A 14,738-nucleotide genomic window follows, 5' to 3' on the forward strand; every position below is an offset into this window, starting at 1 on the left:
GGTCTGGCCAATGCAAGCAACGAGATGTTAATCGAGGCCTCTGACGCTATGAATCGATTGATGGCTCGTTCTTAACATCTCCAATAATCAGCGCTTGAGTTAGGGACTGGCATGCTGAAAACACTGTCACCTACACCAGGTAAGCGGTTGTGTCTAGGGTATCAATTCTTCAACGCGTGTTCCCCGCGACGCGAGTGTGATTAGCCGCCCATCGACACGGACAATAGGATCTCCGTTACGAAGTTGTCAATGAGATCGGACCGTTACGATGCAAACCATTCGAGTACTTAGGGTGGGGGCTTCATGAAGCTGGGATCTTGTGTGTTGACCTGAGATATGTCATCGATTGGGGTATTATATACTGAGTGGGCAATGCTTGCTCGTTCAAGGGCGATGATTCAGGATGGTTCCTGACTGCACACATAGTATATGGGTAGCATAGTTCTATTTAATGAGCAAGGAATGGATTCATGCTAATCGGACCAAATTTCCGCTGGTCGCTTGGTTATAGCTGCGTAACTACCCACGCCACAAGCACCCTCTACCAAATGAATAAGCCCTCAGTAAGCCAACAGAATATCACTCGCGCCGAATTCTCGTCAAGCTCGCTAGTCATGATCCCTATGTTTCTCTCGACCTTCCCGGGACTAGGGTTTTGCGTGCAAACGATGGTGTGGTAGAAAGTGATTCCGGGGGGCGCATATCTCCATACAAAGTGGGCCACTTTGTATACTTCTCGTCCTCAACAACATATTTCCCTCCGCAAATAATCCCGTCAAAGATCAACTCACGCCCAACGTTGCGGTAATCTGCCAAACTACATTCATTTTATCATGCAGGCCCAACAACTATCATGTTGATGGAAGTGACCGCCATGACGCACCTTCCATGTCAACATATCATATCATCAACTCACCAACATCATCGTCATCATCATTCTCTCAGCCGTCCTCATCATCATACAACAACCACTACTATCCTTAAGACACCCCTCCTACATCTATCCTCAACCCTACTCCTACTATTAGTACCACAACCACTCCTCAAAATGAAACTCCTCCTCACCACCCTCATCCTCTCCACCCACCTCCTCCTCCTTGCAACCGCAATATCCATACCCACCACCAACTTCCAAGACGACCACCCCCACGCCAACTGCGACTGCTACCTCACCTCCAGCATCACCTCCAACAGCCCCTCAAACCAGACAACCCCAACCTACTTCACTCACTACAGATTCTGGGACTTCCGCAACGCCCCTCTCCCGCAAATCAAGCCCGAAACAACGCAAACCAACCCCTCCAACCCGCACGACACCTCGACACTAGAAATCTACCCCCTAACAAACACCCTCTTCTCACACGACTGGCGCGTCCAAACCTGGGACCGCGAAGCAACCGACATCAGCCCCGTACCAATGAAAAACACCGACGGGAACGTCTTCCTCCTCAAACACCCAACCAGCACCCCCAAGGACCCACGCTCATCATTCCTCGTCCTCCGCACAACCCGCTTCCAAGACCACGCCTCAACAGCCGAAATGGAAGGTCTCTTCGGGTACATATACCACTGTTCACTACGCCTACGGATGAGAATGATGTCGCGAGACGACATCCTAATGGCAGCAGCGGCATCCACACTCCCCAATACCCAACCAGTATCACAGACTAAAATCCCCCGCGGCAGCTGCGCCGGCATCTTCACCTACCGATCCTCGATCTGCGAATCCGACATCGAGATCCTCACTACCGAGGACACCCACACGATACATTACGCTAATCAACCGGACTACGATCCCATCTCGGATACCATAATTCCGGGAGCAAGTTCGATCGTGAATCTGAGTAAGCCGTGGACGTCGTGGACAACGCATCGGCTGGACTGGGTGGCTGATATGTCGGCCTGGTATGCGGATGGGCAGGTACAGAGTAAGAGTAACTATTCGGTGCCGGATCGGCCGAGTATCGTGGCGATGAATTTGTGGAGTAATGGGGGTAATTGGTCGGGCGATATGAAGGTCGGGGAGAGTGTTTTTATGGGTATTGAGTGGATTGAGTTGGTTTATAATGTTACTAAGGCTGATCAGGATCTTCCGATTAAAGATCATCCTGGACATAGGGATCGGTATCATCGGGTTGGGGGGAGTGCTTCTGCTTCTGGTTCTTTTGCTTCTTCGGTGGGTGGAGATGAAGATGATGTCGAACGGAAGATGGGAAAGGCGAAGGAGAAGGGTGATAGGTGTCAGAGACCGTGCTGGATTGACCCGTGGCATCCTGTGTGAGGGCTGTAGTGTTCTGTTGTGTTTCGTTCCTATTCTTTGATCCAGTTTAATAGAATTCATCCTAATTCTACACCGCGGAATCATGCAAGGCTTCGCATCTGCGTCTTCTACAGTTCTGTCGTGGCTGTATATGCAGTAGTAAAAGTGTTTCTTGGGTATTTGCCTTCGTAAGTACAAATCGTCGAACCGAAGGGGCTTTACAGTAACCTGAAGGCACGACTAAATACATAACCATCCGCGGTTCCTCGAAGTCTTCCAAATCTCATGCGCCATGCTTGATGCCCAATGCTAATGCCGAATGTCCAATCCCCAAGACAAATCCCAAAACAACTCCAAAAACAAATCCGAAAACATACATGTCAGGAGCTGTAGCTCGACTGACGGGGTATCCATACAAGACAATGCGAAACGCTTAGAAACCACCCCCAAAAATACAAACGATGTCCTTTCCTCCTCTTCTGCTTCCTCCTCCTCGTCGTCGTCGTCGTTGTTTATGCCGTTGTCGTTGTCGTCCTCTCCCCCATCCTCCTTTTCCTTCTGAACCTGTTTGTGGTTAGGACGCTCAAACCAAGAAGCAAATAAAACCAAACACCAATATCCAGAAAACAAAAGAAGTGCAACGTAAAGGTGAGCACCCAAACATGTAGATACAGGTTCAAGGAAAGAAGAAAAGAGATTGACGCTTCATACCTTCGCGATGAGAGTCCCTCCGCTTCTTTTTTTTTTTTTTTTCTTTTGTTTGTTGGCCCTCCCCGTCCCCGATCATAGCAAGACATGGTCTTGCTGGGCGGGGTCAAATTCCCCCTCGAGGCCGCCGGCCATCAGCTCGGCCACTATCTTACGGCGCAGGAGGGGAGTGTCTTGCGCGCCGTAAGACAGTGGCTCGAGGCCGATGGCCACAGCCTTGGCGGTGGTGAGGAGGAAGACCCCGCAATCGGAACCATTGTCTTGCTGGGGGGACAGGGACGGCAGCACGCGCCACTCCTCCTCGACGTACTTGGGGCCCAGCTCGCCGCGGAGCCAAGTTTGGACTACCGCGATGTGGCGGCGAGACCGGGCCCCAAGAGAATCGAAATGCTCGATTGAGCGTTCTCCCGGTCGCACAACAACCAGCGTCCAGTGCTGGCTGTTGTGGACCGGGATGTAGACGGTGTCTACGTCGAGGAGGAGTGGCCCTCCGATCTTGGCCCGCTTGGCCCAGCGGGCCACGGAGTCGTAGCCTTTGTCTCTCAAGTTCGAAAAAAAGAACGAATTGAAGGCGTGGAATCGGGGCTTGTCGTTGCGGCCGGCGTTGTGATTCTTGCGGCGAAGGTAATCAACGATAAGGGCAAGGTATCCGTTGATGATCTCATCGTTAAGCCATTCGCCGCGCGTGTAACAGGTAGCGAGGGACCTCTTCGTTAAAGGGTCACCGGAGAGGGTGGTTGCGACGGTTTTTCCTCCGGATACGCGTCCATCTTGAAGTTCTTTGATGCAGGCTTCCCATTCGGGAGACAGGGGCCGTACAGCTGGGCCATCCGGTTTGATCCGTGATGGGAGCTCTTTCTTTCTCTCTTCTTCTTGGATCTGCCTCCAGCGGTTGGCGTACACTGACTCAGTTCGGCCCTCTGGAATGGGTCTTGGCTCGGGGTAAAATAGACTGACGGCCGATACTGCTCGACCCAGCGGGTATTCAAAGGTTGGTTGGGACCAGGGGTCAACGACGGGCTCATCCTCTTCCTCGTTCTCGGGGACTGGCGGCACATTTTCCTTTTCTGTGACCTGTTCGGCTTTCATACCAACATTGGTTTCAGGAGCTGTCTTCTCATTCACATCAAATGTATCTCCGAGATGGGGTGCCAGGTTGTCCTCCACCTCACCCCATTCTCGCGTGTCGTCAATGAACTCGGCTACCACGGGCTCGCGGAAGCGAACCTTGCGCGGAGTGGCGCGGCGAGGTCTGGTTCTATTCCCAGAACTGCCGGGAGTTCCTCTGACCTTGAGGATTGTCTTAGGTGCAACAGTGGTCGATGCTGAGAGAATCTTTTCAGTTGCACCCAATTTGACGGTGTCATCAGAAATGATGCCAATAGTGGCTGAGCGAGACTGGATTTTCGCCAGCATGTCCAAGTCTTGTACACTGTCTAGTTCATCGTTGCTTCTCATCAAGATGGGTTCAACAGCACGGCTACCTGCGGCGGAGGCCTGACGGTCACGCGCGGCCTGAGCTTCCATAGCTTTCTTCATGCCGGCGATGTCCCCAACGAAGAGGGCTCTAAAAGGCGCAGATCGCTCACGGTTCTCGGCGCGCTCGGCACGCGTTATCCACCGATGCTTGCGAATACCCGGGCTTCCTTGCTGACGGAGACATTTTTGGGTTGTTTCTTGCGCTGAACGTTGAGCCGAACGGTGAGCCGAGCGTGTAGGGGATTTCCGAGCGGGGCGAGTTCTCATATTCTTTGAACCACGAGCACGTCTTTCAACGGAAACAGAGCCTCTGAGTGTCTGGGTCACTTGCTCTTCAGGCACTTGCTCTTCAAGAACTTGCTCTTCAGGCACCTGCTCCTGAGGCCTCTGTTCCTGAGACACAAGGTCCTGCAAAATTCGGGAAGACTCGACTGTAGGAGCCGTTCTGTTGTTAGAAGAGAAATCGGGAACATTGGAGAAGTCGGGGAAAGATCTGTCGGTACGAGGGCTAGATTCTCCACTTCGGATTCTTCTATCACGATACATGCGCCCCTGCTGTTCCGGAGACAGGTTACGAAGGTTGAGGCGCATGGGCGATCCAGGAGGCGAAGGAAGAAGACGTCCACTGCGGCGATTCCAAAGTGCGCACACGCGACGCTTAGCAGCACCAACCGCATTAGCAGCGGACTTTGCCGCATAGGAGAAATTTTGGGTGATTCCAACAGGAATAGAGACAACAGTCTGCATGTAGTCTTGCCATGTCCCCCAGTAAGCATACCAAGGTGAAGAAGGCTGTGGTTCGGCAACCTGAATCACAGGAACAGTCGGCTCCTCAACCTCGGCCATATCCGTATCGTTGGATAGAATTACTTCGTCGGAAGTCATTGGGCTACCTTCATCATCGGTGGCAGCATTGGTGGACCACTGAGACAGCAATGACTCGGGCCACGCTCCAGGCATCATACGGCTATCTGGAGTGCTGGGGCTGGTCGGGATCGCAAGAGCGGTAACAGGTCTGACTGCAAAAGCGTCAACTTGACGCGAGTTGGGAGAGATATTGGGAAGATCAAGGTGAGCCTCGACTGTCGCGAGGGCTGTAACCATATTTGGTTCGTTGTTATGTTCGGGGGTGTCGATGTCCATAGGCGAGCCTGGATACGAATCATTCTCGTTGGTAGTGGCATCATTGTCAGTAGCAGCACTACGTGCAAAGCTACCAGCTCTCACACGACGAAATTTAGCAGACGGTGAAGTGATGGGCCGAGCTTGCTCATTGCTACCATCATCCATTGATCTCTTGCGAGAAGGCGTAGTAAAGCCAGAAGATTTATTGGTGGGGAACGAATTCAAATGAGACGCTTTCATGTCTATACCGATAGACTTGCCTCCAAGAAGATAGTTGGTGCCACTTGACCTCTCAGGACCAAAAGGCAGGCTGAGGGGTTTGTTGTTTGACCAATGGGCACGGCTCAAGCCGGGAGTTAGGTACTTGCTGATACCAACTGAAGCGTAGGATGGCTGCGCATTAAGGCGGCTCTTCTGGATAGCATCAAAGCTGAGGAGAGAGGTGGTGCGATTATTCGGAGAGAAGCGATGATCGGGTCTGATGAGCGGGGTGCGGAGGGGGAAGGAGGGCTTGACTTCATGCTTTCCGTTGAGTCTCACAGCCTTTGGATTTCCGGGAATATGCACGGATCGGAGCTGATACATAGGACTCTCTGCGGAAGGGGCATTGACGGTTTCCTGAGGAATGTTAGATGAGGGGAAATCGGGAGCGCAATCCATAGGGTCATGGATGGTGGTATCGACGGCCTCCTCATGGGGCGCCGAGTCTGCGGGCACATAGCATACGTCTTGCATTGGCTGGTTCTCCATGTCGGGTCTGAGAGTCGAGAAGACTCCAGACATGGTGACAAGTAAAGTAGACACAAATTCTTCAGGTGAAAGAAGTTGTGAAAGAAGTTGTAGGATGTTGATCGCGCGGTGCGAAAAGTTGCTGTATTCGCTGGAGTCGTAAACGCGTTCAGAGGTAATGGGAAGATGGGTGATAGGAGAGAAGAAAGAGAAGAGGAAGAGAAGGAAGAGCAGGGTGAAGAAGAAAACAAGAGCGGCGCCGTGGGCAGCGAAAGGGAAGGAAGAATCAAAACAAAAGTATTCACTGAAGGCAGCCATGGGCGACTGCCATAGTGATGGTGGAAGTCGCGCGCGTCGCCGCAGTGAATTGGAGCTCCATAGGAACGCGCGGGGGAAAGCGCGGGGTGGGCGAGGGGCGAGGAAGGCGCAAAGACGGAGGGGAGGCAATGAAGCCGCGAGAAGTTGAGGAAGAGACGAGGCAAGCAATGGAGTTAAGCAGCAGATCAGTTCATCTTCCGAGGGAAGCTTGGCTGCCACTTTTCCTCTTCCAGTATGTCACGTGGTGTGTGCCGGCTGGCGGATGGACTATGCATTTGCTGTTCATATGCTGTTCATCTTCCTGCGGGTATTCCCATTAATAAAAATGAACATGCGACCCATGGTTCCTCCTCAGCCTTGGTCATATGATTCTCTTGGACTATACAACATCGGTGCATGCGTAGACTTTCCCGTACGTTATTGTTTTCCCTATATACATATACTCAAAACCGGGCTCTACTTCCACGACTACCTCCCAGTAGATCACTCGTCGGTTTGTCATTCCTTATCAAGGGTCAACACCAAGCACTAAACCACCACCTTAAATTTTTAAACTCCCTTCTAGATCTTCGGTTCGGTCCCCAGGAATTATACTAGCAGTATCACTTCCATTCGCCTCCACTAATTGCTGAACATCCCACCTTTTTAAAGAACACAAAGAAAAGAAAAAGAAAAGAAAAAAAAGGAGAGAGCATCAACAGTCTATGTACAAGAACGGCAGCTTTGTTATACACCAAGGACTTTGGTTAGTCCAGCCCGCTGAACCGTAGAGAAAATAGCAAAAGGTTTACAGAATCGAAAATGGGTGATGGCTGTCGGACCCACCCCGGGAGTACTAAGCTACTATGGCGCCAGCCCTATCCGATCGAAGAATAAAGGCGCTCCCTCCATCACAATCCAGGCAATTCCTAAAGGGCACAGTCAGCATCCAGAACTCTCCAATTCGGCGCATCGGGATACACCCACCGGAATATACAACGAGTTTTGTGACAACCTCCACATCATAGCGCACTCGGGGCCGTTTGATCTGCGAAAACACTTCCTTCTCGTCCGCCTCAATTTCCGACTCAAATGGAGGGAAGGGAACGGTCGAAGAAGCTTCTTGTGAGCTAACATCGACAGAAGTCGCCACACCAGGGGCACCTGTGCCCATCATATTCTCATACTCGTGCAATTTAGATGGTTTCCGCGACAGTTTCCGTGGCTCGGACTCCGAGACCGGTCCACCTGCTTCCGGTACTGAGGATGGCTGGTTGGCCGTTGAAAGACTTTCCCGTCTCCGCTTCTCACGATATGCCAGGGTCTCATATGCGTCAGCCTCTGATTGCGGGCCGATCGAAATAGCGCGTCGTCGAGGATGCCGGATCGTGGTTATTATTGAAGGTATCTCCGAGAAGCCCGGTAGCACTTCGTGGTCCCGGAGCTGGGATGGCACTGTCGTGTATTGTCTGGTTGACACGTTACATTAGCTGCGTTTCTCTTTTCGGATGGTTCTTCATCCTCTCTTCTGTTCAGAACCACACGGTAGACTTACGAAGCGTTCCGGAAAAATCTCCGGGGAAGTATAAGGCCCAGTTTTTCCAGGCCCCGGAAAACAGGAGGCAAAGCCCGGAGCAGAAAGGGCTTGGTGACAGCTCGCCACGTGAAGAGCATAAGAACACCAATGATGAGGCGGAGAGCCGTCTTGACCAGACCTACACGCTGAAATTCGAATGGGACATTGGCCGGCACAGGTTCATCCCACATCAGGCTTGACCTAGCTATGTGCCAGTAGGCCACTTGTGCTCCAAGCGTGACTCCTGCAAAAGCCACACTGTCGTCGAAGCACGGGCAGTCATCGGCAGGCTCTGGGTGTATACGGACCAAACCCAAAATCAACAGAATCACTAGTGTAACCCCCCTTCCGGTAGCAGAAACGACATAGTCATCGATGGTCGGACCAAACGTATACTGTAGGAAGGCGAGAAGGAACCCAAGTAAACATCCAATGACAACATCAAAAAACCCATGCATACCACAGTACAGACGACCCAGGACAATGGAACAGACGTAGAGGTATGTTATAGCTTGGAGGACGATATTGACCTGAGGGCTCAGGGTGGATTCGGGGGAGTTCAATAGCGCGAGAGCGTATGCCGCAACCGAGACCGCATTGGTGGAGTGAGTCGATGGGAATCCGTATTCCAACGCCGCAGAGCCGGACATTGTTATCCGTTGGAGAGGAGGGGATAGAGGCCGCGGGAGGCAAAGCAAGTCCTTGATGAAACCACTGAAAAACACGCCGGAGGCCAAAAGATGCACCATCCTGAGAGATTGAGAGTTGTCAGCTCAATTGCAGGCCAGATAATTGTTTTCCCTCTGTCTATGTCTAAGGGCTCATCATGGCCACTTACCCGCGCCCCAAGCTCGTATACCCGCACCAGAACAAGATCGGCAGGAAAACCATGAAAAAGGTATGTGTGCCCAGATTGGCCGTGAAGGCAAAGTAGGAGTCTAGGGCCGGAGTGCGGACCCTCTCCTGGACCCAAGCCAGATACGGGGTCTCATATCGAATTAAAGGGAGGAGCTTCTGTCGTGGCCAATAACGCCAATAAGGGAGCTGGTTTCGATCTGATAGCGATTGAAGACAAGCCGCGGTTAGTCCACTAAAATCAATTGCGATTCGACAATCGACACCACGTACAATGATCGAGGCTTCTCAGCCCAGCGTCCGGCTGGCCATTCTTCCCATTGACCATGCTGTCGTTGTTGTTGTTCAGATAAGGCAGCCGTTTCAATATAGCGTGATGGTGTGTTTGCGACAACCCCCCATAAAGTTCCCGACGGATAGCAGTCTCAACACCCACAACGGGCTGGTAAGATCATTGATGACTGGAGTGGTTGGAGAGGAGACCCGAGCTTTTCGGGGAGGCCACTTTCTATCAGCGGGAAAAAAAGGAGAGCAGTAGATCGCGGTAGACTAAGTCATGCTCATCCGGCGTTATCGCAGAAAAGGTCGTGTTCTTGGCGGCCGATGCGGCCGTGGTTTGTCCAACCACTCAACTCTCGACCCTCAAGCCTCCCCCGGCTGAGCTAAGGTTTTAGTCACCCAAAACACGGCAGCGAAAGGAATATGATCGCCCTCGACAAAGTGATCTATCTAGAATCGGAACTACTTACAGCTACCCACGGGGCTGTCATCTTTATTAAAGCTGCGAGGTTAATTATAATAGTCTGGTTACTGAATGAGGATATGCTGTATGAAATTCAGTGTATTTGCCTGTCCTCTGGTGGTTTTCTCAGTGGAAGTGGTTTGAATATATATAATCATTAGAAAACCCTGTTACCTTGTCTTGAAAGCATACTACATGGTACTTTCAAGGGGGCACTCTGCGAGAGGCTTAAGCACTGGAATAGTACTGCTTGAACGAAAATAGTAATGCAGCGCATGATACGGATACTACGCGGTCCTGTCGGGACGGTGTTTCTCATCGGCGCTTATGCAGTCATTCGACCGCAGATCAATGCAGTAATTTATATATAGTATGGAGTAGTGAGGTATTACACCTACTAGTTTGCGCTGTGGTGAACTTTCAGACCTAACACGGGTTTCTTTGCTCATGATCGATGTGATGTTGAAGCCAAATTTGTACTTCCAAGTACGTAGGATACTAGTAGATAGGAAATGCTAGAGCATTGACAACCAACGTCGTGTTCTGGCACCTACGACACGGACTGACTTCTTAGCAGATGATATCTGCAACTATGATCTAGATTTATGTTGTAGCCTAAGTAGCCGATGTCCATAGTCATGAGGGGCACTGCACTGAAGTGCTAGCCGTCAATTCTCCTACTGATGGTAGGGAATGAACAAGCGCAGCTTGGCATGGTCCAGAGCTAGACCGAATATAAGACTAAACATCTTTCCATGTGGCTGAATATCTGTTTGTCAAGCTGCCAAATGGAAGCTGACAAGGATAGCGACGGCGTGGAATGAGCCCAGCCAGGATAGGAAGTTGCAGGCATCGGTGGCGGAGGCTAGAAGGCTGTCAGATCCGCCCTCATAATGTACGAATGGCTACATTTTGGCATCATGACAAGTGAAATTTCTAGCTGATAGCCATACAACTAGCAGTAGTTGCGAGGAATTCGCTCTATACACCCGGAGACACGAACAGCCTCGCCAACATACTTGAGTAAGCGGAGGCGTATCTACGGAGTACTGAACTACTAGTGGTAATGGGTAGTAAGAATCGACCACCAAATAATCCCTCATGACATCTAACTAGCCTTGTAGTGATTAACCTCGGCAGGAACAAGAATTGATTAGTTCTTTCGGGACAAATCCAAGGCTGAACGTGACATCGGGAAAGATTACGTCAACCGGGTTTTTCTCTTGTTTCTAACTAGTTTCTAATTTCTAGTGACTACTCCGGATTGTTGGGTAAAAAGCGGTTTCAGGGACCTGGACCGTGGATGAAGACTTGTGTAGCACGGACCTGCAAGGGATCGCACGAGAAGGAAACCTTGATCAATGTTATCGATCACCGGGGGCTAACGCTGCCACTAAAGCCCCATTTTGATTCGAGGATCGGGAATGATTCCAAGGAGGACGGCGATAGAGTGGTGGTAACCCGACTCGGGGCCCGGCCATCGTCGAGGAATTCCTGGTGCGCAACCCAGGTAGGTAAACAACCAAGGAACCGAGTGAACATCCGGCTGAACCTACTAAAAATAACAGGCGCGGATGAGGCAGAAGACGAATGGAATCAATGGATATGCGTCCAGCTGAAGTTGCGTGGAGTGACAAGCGGAGCTCGTGCGTCATTTGTCCCGCGGCGTTGCCATGGCAGCCCATCGGCCGGTAAACATCGGTCTCTTGCGGTTTCATGTCAGCCACGACGGCCTCGTTGTTGGAGCAGCCGTGGGAGGAGGAGGAGGCTGGCTGGCTGGCTGGCTGGGCTCATCGTGGAGAAACTAGTAGGTGCATCTGAAGCCTGACATCCCTTTCTTCCTTCAGAACCTCTTCGTGCTGGTTTCGCGTCTTGTTTTTCTAAATACACCAACCTCCTCTACAACCCCCCCTCCTCCTCACATCCCAAATAACCACCACCCCCCATTTACCTTTTGTACAGCAAGCCACTTTACTTCGACATTCCTAACAACGCCAGGGGAATTGCTCAGTACACACCGACCCAGAAAACTTTCCGCTGTGCTTTTGACAAGACAGTGGATCGTTGAGCAGCAATTATTACCGAGCCGCATTTCCAGACCGACAATTCCCACCCCTTCCGGAACGGCTGTATAACTCACATTCCTCAAAATTCTCCTACTCCGCCATCATGTCAGGTACAATGTACGACGAGCACGTTTATGCACCCTCACGGCGCCATTCAGTTGCTACTCCTCCCCCATCCATGACTCCACGGCATAGTCGGACCCGCAGTCAAAGTGTCAGAGTTAGCAACGGCACCGTGAGCACAAATACAAGCATTTCAAGTGGGAGGATGTCGGAAGCTACAAATATTACACATCCGCCTGCGTATTCCAAGAAGTTTGTTGTGGTTGGCGATGGTGGATGTGGAAAGACGTGCCTTTTGATCAGTTATTCCCAAGGTTATTTCCCAGAGGTAGGTTCTGCATACGCCCTGGTGAGGATTTCCGCATCGTTGCCAAACTAATGATCGCGTGTTCAGAAATATGTCCCTACTGTGTTCGAGAACTACATCACACAAACAACCCACCGAGCCTCGGGCAAGACGGTTGAACTGGCCCTCTGGGATACTGCTGGACAGGAAGAATATGACCGACTGCGTCCACTGTCATATCCGGAGACGGACCTGTTATTTGTTTGCTTTGCGATAGATTGCCCTGCATCTTTGGAAAACGTCATGGACAAGGTAATTGCCAGCTATCCCGCGACGAGTTATGGGAGCTAATACCGGCCGCAGTGGTATCCTGAAGTTCTGCACTTTTGTCCCACTACCCCGCTCATTCTGGTTGGATTGAAGTCAGATTTGCGCTCGAAGAGAACGTGTATCGAACTTCTAAAGACCCAGGGCCTAACGCCTGTGACGCCGGAACAAGGTGAGGCGGTGGCGCGCAGGATGAATGCCTCTTACATTGAGTGTAGTAGCAAAGAAATGCGCGGCGTCGACGGCGTCTTCTCTCTGGCAGTCGATACCGTTGTCACTGCCGAGGAACAAGACTGGAATGACCGCCAGACATCTTCTACTCCCGGAAGCAAACCTAAAGTCGGTGGTGGTGGCGGGGGAAAGAAGGTCAAAAAGCGTTCCTGCAAGATTCTGTAAACTTTGGTCTTCTTTCGATGTTTGTCTGGTCATGATCATCTGCCCCTTTTGTTTTCGCCTATTCGTCCTCTTGCAATGTCTGTTTTTCTGCCATTCCTGTTATGCCGAGTGAGAAGCCTGGTTGCTTCGACGGTTTCCCCACGCTTTTTGTATGTGACATGACATGACATGACCAAGAGGCCATGAAGATGAAAGACACTGCCTGATGCATCTGTGTCTGCTACTTTACCCTCTACCTACCCTTTCCACCTATACATGCCGGCGGCTTCTTGACTTTTGCTTCCTCCATGTTGCTATACCTGTTTTGACCCTGATGACTGTTTTCCCTCAATTACCATTACTCTTATCATCATATCCTTCCCACCCCTTCGATTTGGCGATTGTCTTCTTTCCCCCTGTCTGAATGCTTGATGTTGTCACGAATTTGGTCTGTTGGCCACTCTTTTGCCATGCATGGGATGGGTGTTTACTGGCGCAAGCGAAAACCCCGTGTACTTGAATTGTTGAAACTGTGTTGTTGTCAAACTCATAAACTCTGTTATTGCCCCCATATGGTATCCGTATCCCGATATTTCCAAGAGCAAACAGAGTAAAGCAAAAATAGGAAAAACGAAATAAACAATACAACAGTACAAGTAAAAACAAAGAACAACTCCTCTACCATACGCCACACCAATCAACCAATCTAATCCATACCCACATAAACAACCAGAACTTCAAACCAAACCATAGACCCAATTATCCTCACCTATCACCGATGATCCTCCTCGTGAAGCTGACTCCCCTCCTCATCATCATCCTGATGCTGCCTGCCTCCACCCCCACCGCCGGCACCGCCAGCACCACCACCACCCCCCTTCTGCTCCTCCCCAGGCCTGCTGCCCATAAAGTTCTCAAACTGGGACCAGAGCGCTTCCACAGAGCCGAATTCATTTCCCACCTGCAAGAATCACAAATCCATCAGTTTAGAGTGAAATCAAACCAGAACAGGATAGAATAGAATTGACGGGATCTGATCCGATCCGATCTGATGTGATCGGCATGCGCGGAATGGATCGAAGGAAGAATAAGTGGGGGGGTGTGGGCGAGTGATTATCCGCATATTTGTTTTTGTCGGAGAAAGGTAGGTAGGGTAGGTAGGTATCAACTTACGGAAATAATACTCTCCAGGTTCCGGTTCAGCCGGTTGATGTTTTGGAGGACTTGTTCCATGCCCTGTTGAGTAATTGGTCAGATTATCAGATGGGATTGAGATTGAGGATTTGGTTTGGGGATGGAGGAGTAGGTTGCAAGAAATGTAGTGCATAGGGTAGGAAATATATATAGGTGAGAAACTCACCACTGCAATCTCTCTAACTAACTCTGCCCGCTGCTGTTCGAAGACTGTTGGGCTGGAGGATCGGTTTTTGGGAATTGGTGTTGTTGACATTGTGGTGGTGTGTGGTTTGAGATTTTTGGGCTGGGTGGAAGGACTCAATGAAAAGAGGAAGGCAATCTGTGGGATGTTTGTTGAGAGGCTAAGTGTCTGCTGGCTTCAATCTTCCCCCGTCCTTGTATGATATTGCTTGATAGCACGCGTTTGTTGATTGCTTTCGATTGTGATTGTCGGTTGTTGTTGGCTCGAGGCGGGGCGGTTCCTGTCCTCGGATTGCCTGATTCGGTTTGGTGGCGTTTATTTTGCCCGCGCTGGGGTTCACCGCTTTGGTGGCCGCCTTGGGGCTTATCGATAAGGGGTTGGTCTATAGTTGAGGAGTCCATTGGTATTGCTTTGGGCGACAGTGGGGAATTTGAGCAGTTTCAACTATCTAGTCAGGTAAGATAGTCTAGTA

General features: G+C 50.8%; 6 protein-coding genes across 6 annotated transcripts; 2 read left to right on the top strand and 4 right to left on the bottom strand.

Moving 5' to 3' along the window:
• Positions 1 to 1,048: 1,048 nt before the first annotated feature.
• Positions 1,049 to 2,281, top strand: BO83DRAFT_320653 (glycoside hydrolase family 16 protein; the record flags this gene model as incomplete). Its single annotated transcript, XM_025527816.1, has 1 exon — positions 1,049 to 2,281. The coding sequence occupies one exon, from the start codon at positions 1,049 to 1,051 to the stop codon at positions 2,279 to 2,281; it is 1,233 nt and encodes a 410-aa protein (XP_025384647.1).
• Positions 2,282 to 3,025: 744 nt separating this feature from the next.
• BO83DRAFT_410707 (SUMO protease ULP1) lies at positions 3,026 to 6,753 on the bottom strand. The gene is made up of 2 exons (XM_025534241.1): positions 6,299 to 6,753; positions 3,026 to 6,190 (listed from the first exon to the last, which is right to left on the bottom strand). The coding sequence occupies exons 1-2, from the start codon at positions 6,617 to 6,619 to the stop codon at positions 3,044 to 3,046; spliced, it is 3,468 nt and encodes a 1,155-aa protein (XP_025384648.1). The 5' UTR covers positions 6,620 to 6,753; the 3' UTR covers positions 3,026 to 3,043.
• A 586-nt stretch (positions 6,754 to 7,339) lies between these two features.
• Positions 7,340 to 9,609, bottom strand: BO83DRAFT_116139 (PAP2 domain protein). Its single transcript, XM_025525971.1, has 5 exons — positions 9,303 to 9,609; positions 9,013 to 9,229; positions 8,154 to 8,924; positions 7,586 to 8,067; positions 7,340 to 7,527 (listed from the first exon to the last, which is right to left on the bottom strand). Exons 1-5 carry the CDS (start codon positions 9,355 to 9,357, stop codon positions 7,463 to 7,465), a joined length of 1,590 nt encoding a protein of 529 aa, XP_025384649.1. The 5' UTR covers positions 9,358 to 9,609; the 3' UTR covers positions 7,340 to 7,462.
• Positions 9,610 to 11,085: 1,476 nt separating this feature from the next.
• On the bottom strand, positions 11,086 to 11,345 carry BO83DRAFT_381241 (uncharacterized protein). The gene has a single exon (XM_025531944.1). It carries the CDS (start codon positions 11,311 to 11,313, stop codon positions 11,143 to 11,145), a length of 171 nt encoding a protein of 56 aa, XP_025384650.1. The 5' UTR covers positions 11,314 to 11,345; the 3' UTR covers positions 11,086 to 11,142.
• A 370-nt stretch (positions 11,346 to 11,715) lies between these two features.
• Positions 11,716 to 13,012, top strand: BO83DRAFT_116222 (Rho GTPase Rho4). Its single transcript, XM_025525972.1, has 3 exons — positions 11,716 to 12,228; positions 12,295 to 12,498; positions 12,550 to 13,012. Exons 1-3 carry the CDS (start codon positions 11,941 to 11,943, stop codon positions 12,907 to 12,909), a joined length of 852 nt encoding a protein of 283 aa, XP_025384651.1. The 5' UTR covers positions 11,716 to 11,940; the 3' UTR covers positions 12,910 to 13,012.
• A 390-nt stretch (positions 13,013 to 13,402) lies between these two features.
• BO83DRAFT_440116 (DASH complex subunit DAD1) lies at positions 13,403 to 14,511 on the bottom strand. Its single transcript, XM_025536228.1, has 3 exons — positions 14,249 to 14,511; positions 14,062 to 14,124; positions 13,403 to 13,849 (listed from the first exon to the last, which is right to left on the bottom strand). Exons 1-3 carry the CDS (start codon positions 14,336 to 14,338, stop codon positions 13,661 to 13,663), a joined length of 342 nt encoding a protein of 113 aa, XP_025384652.1. The 5' UTR covers positions 14,339 to 14,511; the 3' UTR covers positions 13,403 to 13,660.
• Between the last annotated feature and the right edge of the window lie 227 nt (positions 14,512 to 14,738).

This window comes from Aspergillus eucalypticola, assembly GCF_003184535.1.
Source record: "Aspergillus eucalypticola CBS 122712 chromosome Unknown BO83scaffold_26, whole genome shotgun sequence".
In the NCBI taxonomy this organism is placed as follows: domain Eukaryota; kingdom Fungi; phylum Ascomycota; class Eurotiomycetes; order Eurotiales; family Aspergillaceae; genus Aspergillus; species Aspergillus eucalypticola.

What these genes read in the sequence shown, in the direction of transcription:
- BO83DRAFT_440116 (XM_025536228.1), bottom strand. Translation starts at nt 14,338, where the DNA reads ATGTCAACAACACCAATTCCCAAAAACCGATCCTCCAGCCCAACAGTC. An exon ending in TAGTTAGAGAGATTGCAGTG is followed by an intron (nt 14,125 to 14,248) that starts GTGAGTTTCTCA and finishes ATTACTCAACAG; the next exon opens with GGCATGGAACAAGTCCTCCA. An exon ending in ACCTGGAGAGTATTATTTCC is followed by an intron (nt 13,850 to 14,061) that starts GTAAGTTGATAC and finishes TGATTCTTGCAG; the next exon opens with GTGGGAAATGAATTCGGCTC.
- BO83DRAFT_381241 (XM_025531944.1), bottom strand. Translation starts at nt 11,313, where the DNA reads ATGTTCACTCGGTTCCTTGGTTGTTTACCTACCTGGGTTGCGCACCAG.
- BO83DRAFT_116222 (XM_025525972.1), top strand. Translation starts at nt 11,941, where the DNA reads ATGTCAGGTACAATGTACGACGAGCACGTTTATGCACCCTCACGGCGC. An exon ending in CCCAAGGTTATTTCCCAGAG is followed by an intron (nt 12,229 to 12,294) that starts GTAGGTTCTGCA and finishes TCGCGTGTTCAG; the next exon opens with AAATATGTCCCTACTGTGTT. An exon ending in TGGAAAACGTCATGGACAAG is followed by an intron (nt 12,499 to 12,549) that starts GTAATTGCCAGC and finishes TACCGGCCGCAG; the next exon opens with TGGTATCCTGAAGTTCTGCA.
- BO83DRAFT_410707 (XM_025534241.1), bottom strand. Translation starts at nt 6,619, where the DNA reads ATGGCTGCCTTCAGTGAATACTTTTGTTTTGATTCTTCCTTCCCTTTC. An exon ending in AGAACCAGCCAATGCAAGAC is followed by an intron (nt 6,191 to 6,298) that starts GTATGCTATGTG and finishes AACATTCCTCAG; the next exon opens with GAAACCGTCAATGCCCCTTC.
- BO83DRAFT_116139 (XM_025525971.1), bottom strand. Translation starts at nt 9,357, where the DNA reads ATGGTCAATGGGAAGAATGGCCAGCCGGACGCTGGGCTGAGAAGCCTC. An exon ending in GCTGAGAAGCCTCGATCATT is followed by an intron (nt 9,230 to 9,302) that starts GTACGTGGTGTC and finishes AATCGCTATCAG; the next exon opens with ATCGAAACCAGCTCCCTTAT. An exon ending in AGATTTTTCCGGAACGCTTC is followed by an intron (nt 8,068 to 8,153) that starts GTAAGTCTACCG and finishes CGTGTCAACCAG; the next exon opens with ACAATACACGACAGTGCCAT.